The 21741-nt window shown below is 39.4% G+C and overlaps 2 protein-coding genes across 2 annotated transcripts; one reads left to right on the top strand and one right to left on the bottom strand.

Annotated features, from left to right (window-relative positions):
• The first annotated feature begins 566 nt into the window (after positions 1 to 566).
• Positions 567 to 12821, top strand: sesn4 (sestrin 4). Its single transcript, XM_065271812.2, has 9 exons — positions 567 to 727; positions 7920 to 8117; positions 8219 to 8401; positions 8508 to 8753; positions 8968 to 9073; positions 9239 to 9363; positions 9659 to 9825; positions 9944 to 10088; positions 10331 to 12821. Exons 1-9 carry the CDS (start codon positions 662 to 664, stop codon positions 10418 to 10420), a joined length of 1326 nt encoding a protein of 441 aa, XP_065127884.1. The 5' UTR covers positions 567 to 661; the 3' UTR covers positions 10421 to 12821.
• A 1851-nt stretch (positions 12822 to 14672) lies between these two features.
• Positions 14673 to 21511, bottom strand: foxo4 (forkhead box O4). The gene is made up of 3 exons (XM_065271811.2): positions 19383 to 21511; positions 17856 to 19287; positions 14673 to 17768 (listed from the first exon to the last, which is right to left on the bottom strand). The coding sequence occupies exons 1-2, from the start codon at positions 19812 to 19814 to the stop codon at positions 17875 to 17877; spliced, it is 1845 nt and encodes a 614-aa protein (XP_065127883.1). The 5' UTR covers positions 19815 to 21511; the 3' UTR covers positions 14673 to 17768; positions 17856 to 17874.
• Positions 21512 to 21741: the final 230 nt, after the last annotated feature.

The following is a 21741-nucleotide window of genomic DNA, read 5'->3' as shown; positions in this document are numbered from 1 at the left end:
GACCGCGCCACCTACCAAAATGTGTGACAAATGACTTCTACGTCAATAATTAAAGATGGACAACAATCTGAGTGCAAGTACTGAAAGTTTCTTCTTTTGTTAGCGCTTTTGGTAACTGTTAGCCTATTTGTTTTGTAATATTAAATAAAACATAGGCTATAGTTTCCACATGTTAGATTATGTTATGTCAATAAATTCCTAATTACAGAGGTGAACATGTTAATGTACCTCTCTTTGCCCCCAGAGTCATTCATGTTTCTTCTCTCCACAACAACAGCAACAAAGTTGTATAACACAAAATAAAGTAGTACTTTTGGAATAAACTTTCAAGTTCGTATTTAGTGGGAATACTGCATTGGATGCACTTTTTCAGTCATCCAATAGATGGCGCTATCATTAGAGCTGCTGTCCTGAAACTGCGGCCTCCGTTATACTGCGTCGATATGTTATTGGATGATTTTTACTCTTTTCCCCGCCTCTCTGACGCTCTGATTGGACGGAATCTCTGCGGATGTGTCAGTCAACTGGTTTTTCGCCCAGTGACACTGCAGCTGAATGTCCGGACATGTACAGCTCACAGCGGCTTGGCCTTTGTTAGCGAGTCGGTAAGAAGAACCAAGAAAGCAAGAGGAGTCGCATTCATGCACTAACAGGGAGGAAAATGATCATCTGTACAAAAAATATGGATTATCGCCTCGGAACCCAGTGCCAGTTTGTTCAAAATCAGGTAATATATAATACTTTAGTCAAGACATTACTTGTACTTTAACTGTATTTGGACTTTTGGGTTTGCAAGGAAGTTTCAAAGTTGACAGTTCGTCCATTTAAACAAAACACAGAAACTCTTTTCTGTGTCGTTCATTTATTTTTTTCATGTCTATAGCGCTCAAGACATGTCTTTTATGAAACTGTATTCAAGTCTAGAGTTCCTCTTTAAATGAACATTAGTAAATTCCGTTATTTTTTTAACATACATAAATGCCATGATTTAGATTAGCCTGTAAAAACTATTTATTTTAATATTAGGTCTCTCTTGGTGCTCTGTGTGGTAACTTATAGTTGTTCTAGTCGCTACTTTTCAACCAATGAATTATGACTTCACTTTGAGTTCAGCTTGAATTCACTCGCAATGAACCTCTGACATCTTTGTAATCCTGTTTCATTTTTTATTATATGAAATACTGGACAGATTAATTGCAACACAAAGTGGGCTAATGTTTATAAGACCATTATCTTTTTTTTGTGTGTGTCTTGTAATATACTCAGTTCCTGCTTCACAACCCCATTGTCTTAAATTGCCATATTGAAACTGACATATTGACCTACAAAGGTGTGCATTTGAAAAGCCAGATGCTGTGCTGTTATATTAAATGGATTTAATGCTTCATAAGGAAGAAAGAATCTTAAACCTTTACTTTGGTGCAGACGAAGGGCTTTGCTAAGACATCGTTAGAGATTTCATCAATGGTTTCAAAGCCTTCATTCCATTAACATACTTATTTAAAGTAATTGTATTGATTTTGGTGTGTTAAAATGAAGTTTTGTGTGTTTGGTGCTCTCCTTCTCCTACGTCTGATAAACGCTTGAGCCCTTTGTCACAGCATTGCGCTGCTTGACAGGGGAGTCTTGTTGTGCATGAATACTTGAGAGTCAGATCGCATTCATTAACTCATAATATAAAATATAGCGACATCTCTGATAAGTCATTTAATACTTTTAACAACGTAAAATATCAAAGCTTTTGCGTCTAAGCGTTTATGCAAATGAATCGACTCATGATCTGTGGCGCTGTTATAGTTGGTCGCTTTTTCCTTTTCATGTAGCGCTAGCACATACAGACATATAACGTGATACTGCAATCTGTGTTACTCTAAAGGAAGACATTTAACATCTTTTCATAGTTGGCTGTTTCGATTTTGAGTGTTTTCTCTTTCCGTTTTGTATGATGTGATGCTGATGTACTGCCAATCAAAGTTGTTTTTCTCCTCAGTGGCCTGCAGTACCGCCTTTAACCTGAGGGGCGCCGTTATGCGTATATGAGAACAATAGAGGAATGTCATTTTAAACATTTCTCAAAAATATGTTCTCATAAAATCCCCTAGGCCTGTACTTGAATTGTTAACATTATAAACACGTTCCTCTTTCTTTCAGTTACCACTAGATTTTTTGTAAATTATACTCGAGTCATCAGAAAATTGCCTATTTGAAGCTCCCCTAATGTCTTGCATCAGTCCTAAATCAAAATCAGAATATAAAGAGCATGTTTTTTTTTTACTTTAGGCGTGTACCTCTTTTACCTAGCCATGATTTTATGGCAGGACATTGTGATCCGATACTAATTGGAGGAAAGCAAGTACATGCAGTAGCAGTAGAAAACAATTCCTCCAAAACGTTTTTTTTTTTCTATCTCAAATTTACCCAAATCTGTTATATTGTACTCATACATTTAAACTGTGTATTTGTGTAGGCTTCTGGTCTATGTATGTCACACGGCCTGTTTATGTTAATGTCAGTCTTTGTGGTTGTCTGACTCTATCCATATGTGGCTTGGCGTGTTTGTCTGTGTTCGTTTGCCATCAGGCTCCTTTCAATCCAACCCGCAGTGAGGTGCAGCTGGCTTTTTGGTTCCTCCTGGTTTCCAGGTTGGCAAGCCAAAATAGTGTTTCCTTTGTAAAGAGCGAGAGAACGATGGGTTTGTGTGAGAGCAGTTGGGACATGTGTGAGTGTCAAGGATAGACCCCTCTAGGCTTTCGGAGAATGCAGATTGAATGTCGCATCTTGCTCTTATTCTGGACTCAGTCCCTGAACTGAAGCCCCCAGTCATTCAATGCCTCATGTTTGGACCGTCCTCAAATAACAAAAGGCTCGCAGTTGGCTTATGTTTGTCTGTTTTTCACATCGGCAGATTTCCTGGTTTTGTTGGTTGGGTGCATGCCAAATGCAGTTGTCCTATACTGAATGTCTCTCTTATGTTTCTGTACTTTTTTTGTTTTGGGACGAGAAATGTATTCATGAAAATATTCAAATGTAAATGTACGAGTGCATGCAAATCTATACAAATCGAGTGTTTTGTTTGTTAATGGAAAGTCCGATGATAATGCACCTTTTTACGATCTGTGATATCAGTCTATGATCCTGTTTTCTGTATTTCAGATCTGGTTAACCTAATGGCCTAAAAATGAATTCTGCATAGGCCTGAGATACAGTTTAAGGGTAATATGCATTGTGGTAAAATGCATTATGACCGCAACTTATAGTACCCAATAATTGCAAGTAAAGGTGAATTTAGGGGCTCGCCAAGAGGATATGAGACTTACTTCCTGTTTCGTGTTGACTGTTGGTAAAGACATGTCCTTGCTTGTTACTGATGCTGATGAGACATCCTGTAGACACAGAAATTGTCCAGAGTTTCAAAATAACCTTTCGCTCTTATAAATGTCATGTCCGGTGCGAGCTTTATTTTTTACTTAGTTTTCTGCTTCAAATTTGAGACAATTAACCGTAATTTGTTTTTCACAGCTTTATTGACAGCATCTGTGGCAGTTTTTTTTTCGAGTCGACTCTATGGGTGTGATCACGTATCACCTCATTTCGTTGGCTTGTTTCCATGTGCAGTGACAATAAAGTTAAATCTAATAAAACTTTTATTAGTCTATAATTTTGAAGTTTCATTAGTAGTTAATTGCAATGTTTTGTCTCATTTTGGATGTACAGACTCCCCTGCAGTTGTACTGTGGTTTCTTACTCCCTGTCAATACAGAAGTGTGTTAAAACACTGTATTTAACCACATTAGACTATGAATATGTCTTTATTTACAGTTGTCTGTTTTTCTGGTTCACCGCTGATTACTTCAAATAGGCTTAAGACATGTGATATGTTTACTAGGGTCTCGGAAAGTGCCAGTGGTGAATTGCATTTGATCTGTTGTTTAGGACTGCCTCTGTGTGGCTTTGGGTTATTGACATGCATACACCGTAAGTACTTAGGCTATCGAAGAGACTTTCCAGCTGGATCAGACTAGTAACGTAGTAATGATATCCAAACAAGATGCATAAATTGGCCACATCTGTATAAACACTTGATCCAGTTGGTCAGAATCCCTGACTTTCTAGGTATTGTGGGTTGTTTTGCAAGCCTCGGCTCTGTGAATGCCCAATACACCTGTGTCTCATCTCATGCGGATACATTTGTAGCTTTCAGCACCAGCCTGATATGCATTTCTTTTTTTAATGATTAAAGAAACCGTGTCAATGTCCTTGTTCATATTTCGTCACACCGTAACCATTTATATCAGGTAGTTTATCAGATATAAGCTTATTTATGATCTAGTTGCAGAGTAATATGATTGAAAAACAAGTTTATAATAAAGCAGACATTTGAAAACCTTACGAAAGCTTATTTTACCTAGATGTTAACACATTAAATGTGAAACTTGACTCCCGTTTGATTGAACAATGCTAAATCTGGTTGTAGGCAGCAAATATTTACCGAAGGCTTCACTTGAGGAACCTGTCCAGAAAGATGTTTATGTTGACCCACATAAGTAAAGCTGCGAGATCTTTGTTGTCCCTTTGCGCAGGATTGAGCATTTCTTTCTTATCTCTGCAACTGCTATCTCAGCTGTCTTTTGGAGCTATTTATAATCCTCTTCTATCTGTCAACCACTGTGTGAAAAGCTGGGAAGGGAAGACAAATAGCTAGGCCTGGACAGAATGTGTGCCTGCAGAATTTAAAAGAAAAGTTGCACGGCGGTTTCCTTCCAAATTTCCTTTTAAAAGTTTGTAATTTGAATGTTCTTAGTCATGCGCTGTCTCAACAAAATAACTTTTTGTTTCACATAAGAATTTAATCTGTGGCACATGCTGTACTGATGTGAAACTACTGACAGTAAGAGTTATATTGGCTCTGAGCTGTTTTGGCCGGGGCCCTCAGTTGTCCCCCGTAACTATGTAACAAGATTTCATTACGTGACCACGTTCATGTTTAAGAGTTCAGTAAGAAGCCCCCCCCCCCCAAAAAAAGTGTAACTGACCTTCTTCTCCCCATGACAGGCTCCAGCAAGCCCCACTAAGCAGCGGGTTACTCGAAGGAGTTAGCCACTACTGTCTTTTCTACAGAAGACGTCTCATATAGACAAACCGCTGCCATGATATGCGGTTTCATTTCACATGCTAGGACTGACAGATCCGTACTTTTTTGCTGATCATTCGAAAAATCACATTGGGGAAGTTTCCCCGACAGAGTTTAGATTAATCTAGGACTAGGCCTTCACTATATTAGGAAATTTAAGGCTATGTCCACACGAAGCCGGTGCATTCCCTATCCGATCATTTTTTTCCTTGCTCTAAAAAAATAGTCCCGAAACACGAAACCACTGAAACCGACTGAAAGCGGTGTAGTATATATGCCGGACCAGTATGGGGCGCTGTAATTCTGCCACAGATATACACTATACACGGAGAAGAAGACTTTGAGCATGCGCATAACCAACGTATGGTGTTGTCCATTATCGCTTGTTGGTCACCACAATTGCATAGAAGCAATAGATTTTGCTGTAATAAAGCTAGTAGGCTTTAGTAGCTTCTGTAGCACGAACACAATCACGTAGTCCGCCATTATTGTTGTTGCTGTTACGTGTGACGCTTCCGACACGTGATGTGATGACGTTTTCGCTTCACAAAATATACGGATTGGCTGTACAGACGAAACCGCAAGGGTGTCGGTTTCAGATTTATCCACTTTAGGACCCGGTTTCAAAAAATAGCGGATTCAGTCTCCCAAAACGCCGGATCCGTGTTAATGAAACACCAATACGATAACAAATTTATACGTATACAGTGATATGCGTCTCCGTGTGGACAGCCTCTAAGTAGTTTTTACAAATATACCTTACAAAAAAATACTGGTTTGCATCTTGAAACAAAACAATGACACTGATTTATGTTAAAAATATCAATGCCAACTGTTTTTCAATGAAGTCAGCTCAAACCTGCATTTTAGTCTGGGACAAAGATAAGCCCTGTCTGGGAAACCACCCCTAGAATTAGACAGACCTGTATTCATTTTTATATTTTAAATATATTTACGCTTCCAAATTGGTTTAATTTCTTTGTTCTGCTGAACACAAAGGAAGATATTTTGAGCAATGCTTTTAACCAAACCGTTTTTGAGCACCATTGACTTCCATAGTAGTATTTTATTCTACTATGGAAGTAAATGGTGCTTTTGTTTTCTGCTTGATTACAAATATCTTTTGTTGTGTTCAGCAGAACAAAGAAATGTATCCAGCTTTGTTATAACATGAGGGTAAGTAAATGATGACAAAATTGTCATATTTGGCTTAACGATCCCTTTAACAACATGAAACGACATTTAAAACTTTTACATTTACTTTTTGCAATATCATGTGTTTCTGGGAGAAACACTGTATTCAGTAGGAAAAATGTAAGTTGGGCCAGGATTTTATCTGACTATTTTATTCGATTGTAAAAAGTGGCCTATTAGGAACTAGGAATGCACAAAAAAATCTTAAAGGAGTCATAGCGTGAAAATCTGACTTTTCCATGTTTAAGTGCTATAATTGGGTCTCCAAGTGCTTTTATCAACCTAGAAAATGTGAAAAAGAACAACCTAATAACTTAGTTTTGGTGAACCATTCTCTGCAAGCATGTGAAAAATAAGGTTGTTCAGATTTGGTCTGTTTTGTGAGGTAGGTAGCAAGTCGAATTACAATAATACTGCCCCTTACTCTGCACTATGCAACCACTGCACTGCTATTTAGAGCAGAGAGAGAAGGATAGAGAGAAAATTATTGACAGCACAATTAAATTTTAATTGCAATAAACTACCATCATTGCGATCAGTGTTTGTATTTCATCAGCTCATTTGCATTTAAAAGAACACACCCAAAAACGGCACACTTTTGCTCATGCCTACAAAATAGCAATTGTTATAATAAATGATCTATAGGGTATTTTGAGCTAAAACTTCACATTCCCACTCTGGGGACACCAAATACTTATTTTACATCTTTTCACAAAATTTCATAATGTGACCCCTTTAAATATAAAAAAACTAAAATATTAAAAGTCAGCAGTGTTTATTTGCTTTCATCTGTTTTTATTTGCTTCAGTTTGTTTTTACTCTTTAATTTTTCTCGTTCTCTCTCGCTCCTTGAGTCAAAATCAGTAGGGGAGTGGGTAGGATTTCTATAATCCCACAGTCAGACACAAAGCAGGCCAAAGGCACGCACGCACAAGGCCTTAGTCGGCCTTCACAGTCAGCATTTTAACAAGCATAAAGACTCAGCAGATGTCTTATCTTTTCAATGCCGATTCAAGAATTGGATCAGGGAATGGTATTTGCCACATTCAGACCTCTTTCCTTTCTAAGAGGTGTTTAATATCTGACCAATTCCAGACGGTGCGCCTGTAACTATACTAAACTGGGTATGGTGACCAGTTTCTGTTTACAGTATAATCTGGATGTATTTTAAGCATCTTGAGGTGTGAAACTTAGTGCTAGATTGGGGTCAACAGACATTTTTTTAGTCTATGTGCTAAAGGAGGCCAAAACCGCAGTGTCCTGCTCCGTGTATGAAAGTCTTTACAGTCTCTGGATAGCCGCAGGTCCCACGGAGGAGGCCGTGTTTGTTTGGTGCTTCACTTTCTCTCTTTTTTTTGTTGTTGTTATTATGAAACCATTTGAGGAATGCTGCTAGCAAAAGTGCATCTATTATTGCAAGATAGGTCCTCTGAGATTAACCGATGCATTGAAACTAGAGACAGTGCATTTTTTATAACATGCTTTTCGCAGCTGCGACACTATGGAAAGTTGCACTTCAAGTTACTCGTAAATTGTAAATGTTTGTAAATTTATGTTTTCTTTAATTTCTCATAATGTTTTATTCATCTGACAGGTGATGGTGAACTCTGAGAAAGACCGTGCTTCTCTGTTGTGTGTGAAGGCTCTGGCCAGCAGGGGGCGTCTGGACACAGTTTCTCAGCAGATGGCTTCCCATCCACAGTACCTGGAGAGTTTCCTGCGAACCCAGCACTACATCCTCTATATGGATGGCCCATTGCCTCTGCACTACCGCCATTACATTGCCATCATGGTATGACACCTACAAAAAATTTTGATAAACAAATTGCTTTCTTGTGGTAATTTCTAAATATTATCGTACATCATTGTAAAGCGTCTGTGCTTGTGTTTCAGGCTGCGGCACGCCATCACTGTAGGTACTTGTTATCTTTGCACTCGGCTCAGTTCTTGCGAGTAGGAGGAGATCCGTTATGGCTTCAGGGGCTGAAGGCCGCCCCCCCTCGTCTTCAGCACCTTGACCATATCAACAAGGTCCTGGCCCATCAACCCTGGCTCACGGCACACTCGCACATACAGGTGTGTGACATGAATAGCACATTTATGCTCTTATCTATTAAGCCAACGGTTGTTTTTTTGTTCGTATGTGGATGTAGTATTGCAAATGCTCATATGTGTATTTCAGGATCTATTAAAGACAGGAGAGCAGTGCTGGTCTCTGGCTGAACTGGTTCAGGCGGTGGTTCTTCTTGCCCACTGTCACTCCCTATGTAGTTTTGTTTTCGGTTCGGGTTCTGATTCAGACATCACAGCGACTCCCAGAGTTCCTCACGGCACGCCTCCCGGCTTCTGTCTCTGTGACGCTGCTAATGGCAACACAGCCTTATCACCAGCACCTGCTGCACCCACAGAAAAAACACAACGGAGGAAGGTAAGGATGACGTTTCCCAATGCCCATGCAGTTGTGGGATTTTTTTTTGCATTGTACAGATGTCATGATAACCGAATTTTGTCGTAGTCGGAGATGCAAATAAAGTGAACAATGCAAGTTGTCCAGCATATTAAAAATACAATAATCAGAAAATGGGCCATAACTTTTTAAGTGTGAAAATAATTTTAACCTGCCTGTTTTTTTTTTTTTACAGTCCCTAGACTCCAGCGGCGAGGTCTTTTGCCTTCGAGAGCAAATCCAAAAGTCACAAGAGGACCGAAATGGAGATCTACCCCATTCACAGACACTCCCACACACAGGTATGATAAGCGGCCAAGTGTGTCTCATAATCATATCCTTATTGCTGCTGTTTACAGGATGCATAATTTGGGATAGACTTGAATTTTTAAAGCATTTTAAGTTTGTCCCCCCTGTGTAACCTGCATTTTCATTAGCCGTCTTTCTCAAATTCAACCCTGTATTAGATGTGGGAGAAGAGGAGGACGAGATGTGCTCCACAGACCCCTCCCGCTTCGTCACAGACCCAGAATTCGGCTACCAGGAATTTACCAGACGGGAGGAGGACCATTTCCAAGTATTCCGAGTGCAGGTGGGGGCTTAGAATCTACATTGGGTGTCACCTACCAAACATAATATAGAGCCAAGAGTTACTAAGGGTCAGAATAGCTACCGTCCTGCCCTCTTAAGACTGTCAGCACAACATTACTCCTAAAACCTTATAAGGAAGCTTTGTGCCCCTGGCCACACCTCTCAGATGTCCATATCATTCACATGGGCTCTATGTATGACATTTGATTTAAATAGGAGTAGTTTGTGTCTCCTATAGTTAGCAGTTCCCAAAATAGCTGGGTTAAGTTGCTGTTTTTGATGCTTTTTATGTACAGGACTACTCATGGGAGGATCACGGCTTCTCGCTGGTTAACAGGCTCTACTCCGATATAGGCCACTTGCTTGACGAGCGATTCCGAAATGTGGCTTCACTTCCTTTTCCTCATAGCCCTGACCTCAAGAGAGCCATCTGGAACTACATTCATTGTATCTACGGCATTAGGTACCACAAACACCTCAACTTCACTAATTCAAGCCATTATTTGACATGGTTTTTGAAATGCAGTGATTTGCATGTTGAACAGGCTGAAATAAAGGAATTCAATCATCTTTGCCCTCAGATACGACGATTACGATTATGGAGAAGTTAATCGATTACTGGAGCGTGGGTTGAAGCTTTATATAAAAGCTGTGGCATGCTACCCTGACTCAAGCAAGACCCCTCTTTGCCCGCTGTCCTGGTCCCCCGTCAAAGCTTCAGATAAGGTCTGTCTCTTTTCTTCATGTCAAACATTGCACGGTTATTCCGCATACACTTTGGTATCATATATTTAAAAGGTGCAATGTGGGACACCTTTTAGGACACTTAAAAGTTGCACCTTTAACGGTGAAGTTCACAAAATTATAAATTATAATGTTATTCATACCTTTTTTTAATGATTATTTTGTAGATCTTGCAACACAACCATTCATTTTGATCATTTTGTGCCCTTTAATTTCCTTTTTAGGTCCATGTAAATTTACTAGTGATGGAGGCACGCCTGCAGGCCGAGCTACTTTATGCGCTTCGAGCCATCACCCAATACATGATCGCGTAGGCAGAAGTATTCGGTGTCACAGAGGGACAGTGTGACACAATCGAATGGTACGGTGAGGGGAAGAAGAAAGATCACTGACAACAAAGAAGCAGAAACAAATCTAACTGTATTTGTTGGATCTGTGATATATGCCAAGTTTACCTGGGTGGCGCAAGGTACTGCTGTGAAACATTTCTTTGCCAAAGGTGAAACTTTATGAAAAAAGGTGCAAAACAATCTTAATGCCATTGCATGTTTTTCTTCTCCTTTATTTGTGTTCCTATAGCGTTTTGTGAGTCTTTCTTTTCTACCTTTTTTAGTGTCTTTATCCCGGATGGTTAATGTGCAATTTTTATTCAGTTATTAACATTTTCTTATTTGTCTTGTTTTGCTGTTCAATTGAGAGAGTCCAACTGTTCGATTGTTTTTTTTTTTTTTTTGTAAAGGTCTCTAAGCCAATTGAGTCACTGTTTACAGAGTATGAGTGAGAGGACAAATGCATTTGCTTAACGTGGCTTCCATATGTTTCATTTGAATGTTAAACAGTGAGTTCAGAGCAAAATTTAACAAAGGGTAGGAAAAAAAAGCTGTTGTGTTGTTTTTAATTAGCACTTTTAAGACAGTATCTATGTGTATCTCAATAAGCTTTGTACTGTGGCTTCGTTCAGCACATACGTTTAAGTCTAAGTACTGTTTTTCGTTTATTCATTCATTCAGATAGATTAGCATTGATGTTGTGTGCTAAATTCACCTCTGTGTAAAGAAGGATGTGGGTACATTCACACCTGGTCTATAGATTCATCTCAGTAATAATAAACCATTTTATTTTTAAAGCACCTTCCCCAAGCTCAAGGTCGCTGTACAATAAACAAAACACCCTTTACAATGTCAAGATTGGAGCGGAGTGGAGGTTACTAAATTACTTTAAATACATTTGCTATCTTAGTAAATAATAAAACATCTTTGCATTGCTAATTAATTTAAATCCAAATAAAAAACAAAGATTCTGTCATCATTTACTCACCTTCAAGTTGATGCAAACCTGTATACATTTTATATAGATATTTTGAAAAAAATTTGTAAGCAAGCAGATCTGGGGCACCATTGACTTCTGTGGTAGGACAAAATAATACTATAGAAATCAATGGTGCCCCAGATCTGTTTGGTTGCAAACATTTGTCAAAATATCTTCATTTGTGTTTAGCAAAACAAAATAATTTATACAGGTTTGGAACAATTTGAGGGTGAGTAAATGACGACAGTATTTTCGTTTATGGGTGAAGCATCCCTTTAAATCCAAATGCTGAACCATAAGTAATATGACACTTAGTGATTTGTCTTATGATCACTGAGAAGCATTGTGCTGGCATTGGGTGTGAAGTATATCAATTATAGATGTGAAATCAGTCGGCAATAATTAGGACTTGTTTTAATTTTTTTACCATGTAAAAATAAGTCACCTTGTAGTGTTTGCAAGAATTAAGAGCTTGGAATAAGCTATTGAAAATATGTGATTTTAATGTTGACATGCTGGTGTAGATCAAATGAAGGACTGTTGTGACAGACCTACAGAACAGCATTGTTTTGTCAATGTGAATGGGTTCGTGGCCAGCCTGTCACACCTGCACCGTTGTTTTTGCACTGAACCTTTTGCACGAACCCTAAATGTGGTTGAATTGCCTCCTTTAGCAGCTCTTAATAATATCAATCCCACCGATGCCATCTATAATATAAAACGTTTTTGTGGGACTGGCCAATTACCTGTACTGTGTTATACTCAATACGTTCTAGTTACGATAGTCTAGTTCGCAAGACTATGTTGTGTATGTATGTGTGTGAGTGTGTGTTAAAAATTGCATTATTTTTGTTCTTGTTTAAGTGTCTTTTTGAGAAATGACAATGGTGTTTATTGGTTCCATCAGAAATGTGATCAGAACTTAAGAACATACATGAGCTTTTGAGTCTTGGCTCATCAGTATGGCTACACTGGACTGGTCTGTGAACTAAGCCTCATGCAACTACATTACCAGTAATTCAGACTGGGATTGGAAGAGGAAGCGTTTATTATCAAAGCCTACTGACAGTAAAAAACACCCTACGACTAACATGCTGCTCCACAGTGACATATCTTAAGGAGCAAAGTAGGACTGCTGTATGAATGGCCTTCTACCTTAAGCAGAACTGTCTTATATGCTTGTTCATGAATGGCAGTCAGCTGCATCCCTGAGATGCGGAGACTTCCACCTCAGTTGTGTACTGTGGTGGAGAATGAGCGAGCAGGCAATTGCCAAAATGTTTATTTACCACGTAAATGTAGGAACTATAAAAAATTTAAAATGACCAAAAAAAAAAAAAAACATAAAAAGCCTGAAAAACAAGCAAAAAACTTTTGAAATGTGAAAGCTTATTTTTTCTATAAAGATATGCAATATTATTGTTGTGTCCTGTTTTTATTTACTTTGTGTTTATATTGCGCAATATAACAAGTGTTCATGTTTCACGTTTAAAAAATGCAGTATTTTTCACACAATTTACTTATCTGTATGCAGCTGTTTTCACTGTCCTCAAAACAGGCTGATGTCTTCTTTTTTCTATTTAGTCCCTCCTTCAGAAATATGATAATATTCGATAGCAGCTTAGTTTTTTTGATAGCAGCTTAGCTTGCTTGACGTATTCCTGTGGGCGGAGTTAAGTCAGAAAACTGTTCTACTGACGTCATTAAAGCAGGAAGTAGAGGGCTGTAGTCCAAACCGGCCGTTCGCTGTAAGATTTGAAAGGTGAATTCTGTTTAGGAAAATATATCGCCTGTCAGTGAACTTTGAGCTTTACCATTTTACAGGTATTATTAATGCTATTATAGCAACATTACACACTAACTAGGGTTTAAAAAAGGGGATCAGAAAGAATGTGACCTTTAAGATATGTCAGTGCAAGTTGTTTTCAGTTTGGACATCTCTTAAAAATGTTTTAATCTAAAACTAGTCTAATCTCTATCCGGGAAACCACCCCAAAGAATTCAATGGAGTTTAGGATTGGTGCAATTCTGCCATCTAGTGGTGTATTTTGGTGCCTTGTGTCTTCAAGGAAAATCTAATTTGTGGAATTTAATAAGCATTGTTTCCCAATCCTGCTACTGGAATCTCCCAACACGGCACATTCTGTCTCCTAACTCACATGATTTGACTCCTCAACAGATGTAAAGTGTTGGAAAGGAAGGCCCAAAATAAGTCTGTGTGAGCTCATGTGCCCAGGAAGGATGCACATATGGGGTCAGTTTCTCAGACAGGGTTTAGATTAAGCCAGGATTAGGCCTTAGGATATATTAAATAGTTTCTACAAATACAGTAATGTTGTGCATCTTGAGGTAAAACAGTGCCACTGATATATTTAAAGATATGTCAGTACAAGCTTTTTTTAGTTGAGAAATCTCAAACTAGCTTTTTGGGCTTGGACTAGACTTAAACCCTGTCTGGTAGACTGCCCCCGTAGTGTTTTATTGAATGTTAAAGTAGGGTGACCATACGTGCCATTCTTCCCGGACGCGTCCTGTCCAGGTTTTTGGGTGCGTCTTCCGAAAGTCGTATTTGTCGACCGCATCTGTCATAGAGGATTATTATTATTACAGAAAAGCATTTTAAGCAAAGAATGAATCTACGATTGTATGTCTTATGTTTTTAACTAAATGGCGTGTGCGGTCAACAAATACGACTTCTGGAAGACACACCACAATCCTGGACGGGACGCGTCCGGGAAGAATGGCACATATGGTCACCCTAGTTCAGTGGTTTTCAATCTTGTCCTAGGGGACCCACAGCTCTGCATATTTTGTATGTCTCCCTTAACTGACACACCCAGTTCTGTTCATGGATCTCTCCCTTAATGAGCTGATGATCTGAATCAGGTGTGTTAGATAAGGGAGACATGCAAAACGTGCAGGACAGTGGGTCCCCTAGGACAAGATTGAAAACCACTGCCCTAGTTAAAGGGATAGTTAACCCCAAAAAATGAAAATTCTGTCATCAATTACTCTCATGTTATTACACAAACCTTTTGTTCTGATAAACACTATATTTTTAGCAATGTTTCTAACTAAACGATCAGAGGCCCCATTGACTTCCATTGTAGGAAAAAAAATACCATGAACGACAATGGGGCCCCTTGATGGGTTAGAATTGTCATTTTTGGGTGAACTGTCCCTTTAAATCACTGCATAATTTATTGCTCTGCATTGAATAAATGGACTAGTTACACAGAATAAACCAAACAGTCTGAGTAAAACAGATTAAGTTTATTTTCTATTATGTTGAACTGATTTTAATGACCTCTGGCTAACCAAGGAAAGGGGGACAAAATAAACCGATCAAAAAAAGCAATCAAGTACATATACAGTATATTGGTTATGCACAACTCGTCAGTCTTACATACCGCCATAACCCAAAACAAATGCAAAAAACAACAACCAAGACCATAAACTATTCTTCGGTTATTAAATGGGATGAAAAACTGAAAATGAAAAATTCAAGCAACTAAAAACAATACTATGGAAGAAGATAAAGCACAAATAAAGGTTAATATTAAACAAGGAAAGAGTAAGTGTGACCGGGAAGGTATGGAATTTCATGCAGCGGCCCTTTAAGGTGTGTCTGACGGGGCTAATACAATATTTAACATCACAGCCAACTCCTCTAAGCCAAGCTGGTAATCTTAAAAATCCTCTTTTTCAATTTGACACAAAACTTTAATCAAAGTGAAATAAAGTTGACCGTCAGCCCTTAGGTTGTACCATGTAAATTGAACTCTGATGACATATAAAGGAGCTGCATTACACAAACACAAGAAAAGCTATGAGCACATTGATGTAAACGGTTTGAATTCTGCCCGACTCATCAATCGTTACACCACATTATCACCATTCATCAGGTGCATTGTTACATCATTTGTGGTGAGATGGCAAAGCCCCTCCCTCCCCATTCACAGCTTTATCTAGAATATACAAAAACTGAGAGTTTGGGAATTGAAATGTAGGTAGATTCTCATTATTTTCTACATGTAGAAATCAAGATGTGTTGCATAAAATTATTAAAGGCCCTAATATATATATATATATATTATACGCACTGATCAAATATGGCCCTCTTTAATTGTTAAATTTAACATCTAGCACCAATGAATAGGAAAAATATTCTTCTTCTCTTTAAGGAATAACTGGACTTGCACCAATACACTAAAGTCCAGCTCTCAAACAAATAATAAAACTTTAATAACATCTTAAGAATGCTGGTTTCAAACAAAGTGTAACTTATCTGAAAAAAAATTAAGATACAACAGAAAGTGTTTTAATGAAAAGGGCATTCAAATGTTACGCAGCAACATACTAGTGTTCATTGGCAGTTTACAAGTGTAAATTTTACAAATGCATAAATCTCAAAATAAACTGCAAAGTTAGATCTATTTCTGCAATGTTACAATATTAACAGTTGGCTTTGCATAAATGACTCAAAATTTAGAAAAGGCCATGAATAAGAACATTGCATCTCATTACGATTATCTTGTTACTTCTACACAGAAGTTGTTTTACTTATTTTTCATAACCCTGAGAGTAAAACATTGCATGAATCATTTTCAGCTGGACCAGTCTTGCTTTCTGAGATGAAATAAGTTACATTGCCTTAAGAGGAGGCTGTGATGCAACTAAGCAAAACTCTTTTTAGCACAATCAATTATATAGCATACGTTTTTAGAGCATGGTATTTTTTAAATACGCTCATGCATGAGTTAGTTTGACTTTCTGAACAGTTTTGTAAAGCTTATCTGTAGTGCAATGTCTCCATCCTAGGACATGCTAGTGTTCCTTTGGTTATGTATAAAATCTACATGCATCTCATCTTTTATAAAAATAAAAGATTACATAGAAAATGACCGTTAAAAGTGATCTGTAATATATTCTGCTCAGATTTTTAAAAAAAGCACAGCATGTCTTCTTAGTATCGTGCCCCAATCTAAAGTACATTAGAATTTCAATTGATACATTTTTTGCTTTCTAGATAATGTTTTTACGAAATGTGAGTAGTGCTGTTTATGAAAACAAAAAACGGATCTAGCAAAAAAACTATTTTATCTCTTGCCTATAGGACGCACTCAAATACATATAGCTTTTTTTCAAGCTCACCCATAACAACTTGCTTTTCCCCATATGCCACAGCATAACCTTAAAATCTGTCTGTCAGTGTGTTGGAATCAAGTTTTGGGAGCTTTTTAGGAGATAAACACCCTTCACACACAGAAACAAAAAACCTTGAGCTATTGCATTTTGCAAAAGGGCATTCAATATCCATCAATAACACTACGCCGTTTAATCTGTTGGCAGGATTAAAAATTCATCAAAATGCCCTGTGTAAAATCACATTTCGTCATACTGTTCTCATCGCAAACAAAACACTTAAGAGCAGACAAATCATTTGATGATCAGTCTCCGCTCTTTAGCACAACAGAGAAAATACACCTTCTCAAAAGCAGAGGTCATAAACGGCAAACATCGAATAGCACATCGAACACCACAGCGTCACCAAACCACCTTGAAATCTTGCTGCCATGTTTAGTTCCCCTTGATGTACAAGAAATGGGTGTATGCGTCGTACCGTGGAGAGGCCGACCCATGAGGGCTCGGTGAGACTATTGCCACTCAGAGATTTTGATATATGACGAGGATTCAAATAGTTCCCAACTTAACATTCCTGTGTTGCCACTTTGATTTCCTCAACAGAGTGGGGCACAGAGCAACAGCAACATCGGGTCAGCTGTGTCATTGTCAAGTCACACCGTAAATGCAGAAAGGCTGCTTAACCTCTCAGCTGCCCATCAAACAAGCAAGAGCTCACGTCAAAAAAATAAAATAAAATAAAAGCTGCAGAGTTTGATCCTCCTGGCTGATTGAGTTCTGTTTTCAAGATGGAGAAGATCAAGGAATTGTACCTATATCTCCATCTTGCGCTACTCTTGTGTCACCCATCATAGGTGTTACTTTAATAAACATGATTAGTTGTTTATTAGTTTAAGCTTGTGTTATCTCACAATTGGCCCGTACAAGTCCAAAAAAGCAACATTTTTTTTTAAAAAGCGTTGCAAGAAGAAAAAATATATGTATAGCAACACACTCTTCAGTTGACATTGGCACTTAAAATGTATGAGGTTTGCTTTCGTCAACGAATTAAAAAAATCTGACACAAAGTTTTTTTGGCCGAGTGCGTGTTGTCCTAAGCCAAAGAAATGTATGTATTTGAGGTACAATGGCAAATGCGGAGGCATTTTGAGACTGTTCTGGCAATGTGCCACTTTCATTTCAATGTCTTGGTATGGATGAGGAACTGTCCTGTAAGTAAATAAAGAAAATTATAATTTAAACATTGGGAGACATACAAAGCATAAAATAATCAAGATATTGTTTCATGGATCATACCTGTTTTACAACAGATTAGCTAGGTACCCAATTTTGGGAAGAACTCTTGTGTGGTGGCAGGCCCACTATAACCCTGACCGCCCTGTATGATAGGGTCAAAGTTGAAATCAACCATGTCTCCATCCATAAGATCACTGTTAATAATGTAATCCACATCACAGTCCAGGTTTTCAGTGAACATGTCAATATCCAAGTCTGTCGGCAGACGGTCCTGTGAAGGCATGAAACACGGTGGTGTTGAATATTGGCCTAAACCTTGCAGACCTCCACCATGCTGCAGAAGCCCACCCCCTTGCACCTGATGCTGGGTCTTTATGGTTGTGAGCTGAGGAGACTCCTGGTTCATGCCTGTGTGCATCATTCCAAAGCCCATCTGTGGGTGCTGAAGTTGGGGTTGAGGCTGGAGATTCATTTGCCCCACTGCATTTGTGTCGATGCTCTTGTTTAACATCATTTGATTGGGATTAGACTGGTTGCTTGATAAAGATCCTCCAAGGCCTAAAATGCTGCTGCCCCCTTGGCTTGGCATGAGAGGATCCATTTGGGTCATCAAGACATCACTGGCAGGGGGTGAATCAGAGGTAAGGAGAACCTCAAGGCTGGAGGGCACGTGAGGACTGAAACCACCGTGGGATCCAGGACCAGGCAGAGGGCTGAAGAGGGAGTTGCCGAAATTCGATGGGCTTGTGCTTGATCCGGCATTCGAGTTTTGTTGCCCTGGTGGACTTAAGCTCTGTGATGCCTTTGTTGACTGCATCTGTCGAAATGAGGGAAAGCTGGACCCTCGAGGCAACAGCGTGGATGCAGACGGCAGTGGCTGAGGCGGTGCCGGAGGGGCTGTGCTCGGGCTCGCACCTCCTTGCGAACCTGTCATTAAGGTAAGCCCGTCAATCAAGTCCAGTTCTTCCATGAGGGTCTCGGTCAGTGTTGGGGGAAGATTACCTGTAGAATAGCCCCCAAGAAGACCATCCTCGGGTAATTCATCTTCGTCTTCCTGCCCAGTGGCAATGGGAGAAAGCCTTCCGCTAAGCGTGCTGGCATTGGAGCTTGTACGTGGCCTAAAACTCGTCCACATGTCAGCATCATCCAGGCTGCCGCGAGAGGAGGGGCTGCTGCTGTTCACCCCCCATTTCCCGAACTGACTCGGAGGTCCGGGACTGTCTGCACCACCCGCACCAGAAACACCCTCACTTTGCATGGCACCCGCAGAGCTCCCGATTCCAGCCGCTCCGGCCTGCTTTTTAGTTTGTTTCGCCCGCATACGACTTTTAAGCAGTTTACTGCTGTTGTCCATTGAGGCGGCACGGCGGCGAGGAGCCTTGCCGGTCTTACCTCCTTCAGGATTAAGCATCCACCAGGAGCTCTTACCTGTCGACTCATTGTGCACTCGCAGGAATTTGTTGTGGAGTGACAGGTTGTGCCGAATAGAGTTCTAAGTAGGGAGACAAAATTAACAAATGTAACAATTTGAACAACATAAGAAATAAAATAGTACTAACGTGATTACATATAATAAATAGTCAATACCTTCCACCCAGCGGAACTGTTACTGTCTCCTTTGTCCTTAAAGTACGGCACCGTTTTTACCATCCAGTCGTAGATCTGCGCCAGTGTAAGTCGTTTTTCTGGCGAGTTTTCAATGGCCTGGCTGATCAGTTCAGCATAAGACTGATTACCCCAGGCATTACGGCGGGAAGAACCTTTTCGAGGCGTAGCCCCACCCACTCCTGCGAGAACTCCTCCCTCTGAAACTGCAACTTTATCAGGCTCAGATGTGGTTGGTTGAGGGTCGTTTTTATCTTCCTCGGCGGGTGGAGTTCCAGCGGCAGACTCTGATCCATCCGTCCCTCCCGCTTTCACAGTTGAAATGTCGGGTCTGGGCAATGGCCATGTGCATGACCTCGGTCTGCTCTGCGGCTCAAAATCTGGGTCAATCGGGGGTATGCTTTCTTCGTCCATTGTGTGGTGCAATCCAGACAATTTCCGACGATGGCAAACTTGTTTTGTGGCGATTATTTCTTCTTCTTATTTAGGTATTTTACACGGCCTGACTGATACTACAAGTAAATATCAAATTAAGTCGTAATGCACTGCCCCTATTCAGAGGGTAATGGAGTAAATTTGTATTAATCTGAACACACCAATATAGCGTCAGTTAATCCTCAGATTGGAGATTAATGGGGCCGAATAATCTTCTTAATAGTAACTACCATAAACCTTCTGATTTACATAGAGCAAAAGCGGATAGAGAAGGGGTCTCTTTGTTTATGTGGAAAGAACAAAGGAAGCCCCCTACACTATCTATACATCAAAACAGCTGGAGTGTCAAAAGCACCAACCTATTAAAATATAAAAGCGAGGAGTGGATGGAGTGCAGTCTGATCTATGAGACTCTGACTATATTTGCTTCTAAAGAAAACTATGTTATAAACACAACATATTTATTAAATTAAAAGTCATGAGCTGTTAAATAATAGGAACCAATAGGAACATAACCACATCCCACTAGCAGCGAATAGTTTATTGACTTTCGTAATTACACTTATCTACCTAGAGCACTCACAACGGGCTTATTTCCACAAATTGCAATAAACCACTTTAAAATAATGGAAAAGCGTCGTACAATAACCAAACTTGTGTAAACGAAGTGTTTTGGTGAAAATACTGCCCTTGTAAACTAATTCAAGTGAATGAGAAAGCTGCCTGTCAAAGTCAACTGACCTCTTGTCATAATATTATTATATAGTTAATCGAGATAAATCATAAAGATTAAGTTAAATCATATAAATGTATATAATGTTTGAAACAAACTAAGTGCTGTCCAAGTTTCTCTTTAAGCGATGTTTAAGACCAAAACGTAAATGAATTAGGAAACCGAGGGAAAAATGCACTTTGACTTAAAAATGCAATACGCTCAAAATTGGATAAATATCAAATTATTGTCTTATAGGAGTGCTCAATCATAACGGAGTCCTTTTTTGGATTTACCATAAGAATAAACAATCTGTGTTATTGTCGTTCAAGTTTGCACGGTCCTCCACGCTGTGTGCTGGCGCGTGTCACCATCTGCCATGTTCCTCGAGACGTAGCTACACACGATGCTCGCGCGGGCACATCTGAGCCGAAATTGTCCGTCCGGTAGAAGTCAACAAAATCCCAATCAAGCCGATATCCACCTCGTTTATAATAGTTGTAGCTGGTCTGGTTCTTGAATACAGTCGTTAGCTCGTCGGCCTCTGGGACAAAACTCGAAAGCGTAGTTTTACTATGGAGAGTAACTAGACGGCCACCGAGTTAGCCAACTCCAGTTTTTATGAGTTAAAATGCCTCCGGTAAAAATCGAAGAAATCGACTTTTCTTCAATAGCCTGGTCGCGTAATAAATTTAATAGTAAATCATTCGCCTTCTGCTGTTAATGGCGATCTATTCCTCGTAGATCTGTCTTGTTTTGTTTTGTTTTGTTTTGACTCGAGGCGAAGACTCCCTTCTGACGTCTGTTTACCACTGCCAGACAACGCGTTCTGCGCATGCGTCAAAGGGATTGATGGGAATTGCAGTCAGTCATGTGATGAGAGATACTTGGACAACGTAAACACAGCCGGAGCGATCCGACCAAGATCTAGAAAAAGACTGAGCACATGAAGTCTTAGTTATGTAATAGTTTGAAAGTTGTGTGTTTGTCTGAAGAAGAGAGAGGGTGCTCTGGGGGAAATAGCTTCGTCATTTTAGGGGTCTTTCTACATTAGTATGGCTGTACAAAAGATCATCTGACCCCATTGTTACCATAGAAAATTACAATCTCATTTCTTAATTAGGATAAAGTGGATAAAAGCTATTTTTATGTTCGATGTTTAAGCCGGAATGTCACTGCCAGGAAGAAAACGTT

This window comes from Paramisgurnus dabryanus, chromosome 16 (genome assembly GCF_030506205.2).
Source record: "Paramisgurnus dabryanus chromosome 16, PD_genome_1.1, whole genome shotgun sequence".
NCBI lineage: Eukaryota > Metazoa > Chordata > Actinopteri > Cypriniformes > Cobitidae > Paramisgurnus > Paramisgurnus dabryanus.
This window is presented reverse-complemented; position numbering and strand designations above follow the sequence as displayed.

What these genes read in the sequence shown, in the direction of transcription:
- sesn4 (XM_065271812.2), top strand. Translation starts at nt 662, where the DNA reads ATGATCATCTGTACAAAAAATATGGATTATCGCCTCGGAACCCAGTGC. An exon ending in GCCATTACATTGCCATCATG is followed by an intron (nt 8,118 to 8,218) that starts GTATGACACCTA and finishes CTTGTGTTTCAG; the next exon opens with GCTGCGGCACGCCATCACTG. An exon ending in ACAGACACTCCCACACACAG is followed by an intron (nt 9,074 to 9,238) that starts GTATGATAAGCG and finishes ACCCTGTATTAG; the next exon opens with ATGTGGGAGAAGAGGAGGAC.
- foxo4 (XM_065271811.2), bottom strand. Translation starts at nt 19,814, where the DNA reads ATGGACGAAGAAAGCATACCCCCGATTGACCCAGATTTTGAGCCGCAG. An exon ending in ACAGTTCCGCTGGGTGGAAG is followed by an intron (nt 19,288 to 19,382) that starts GTATTGACTATT and finishes CTCCCTACTTAG; the next exon opens with AACTCTATTCGGCACAACCT.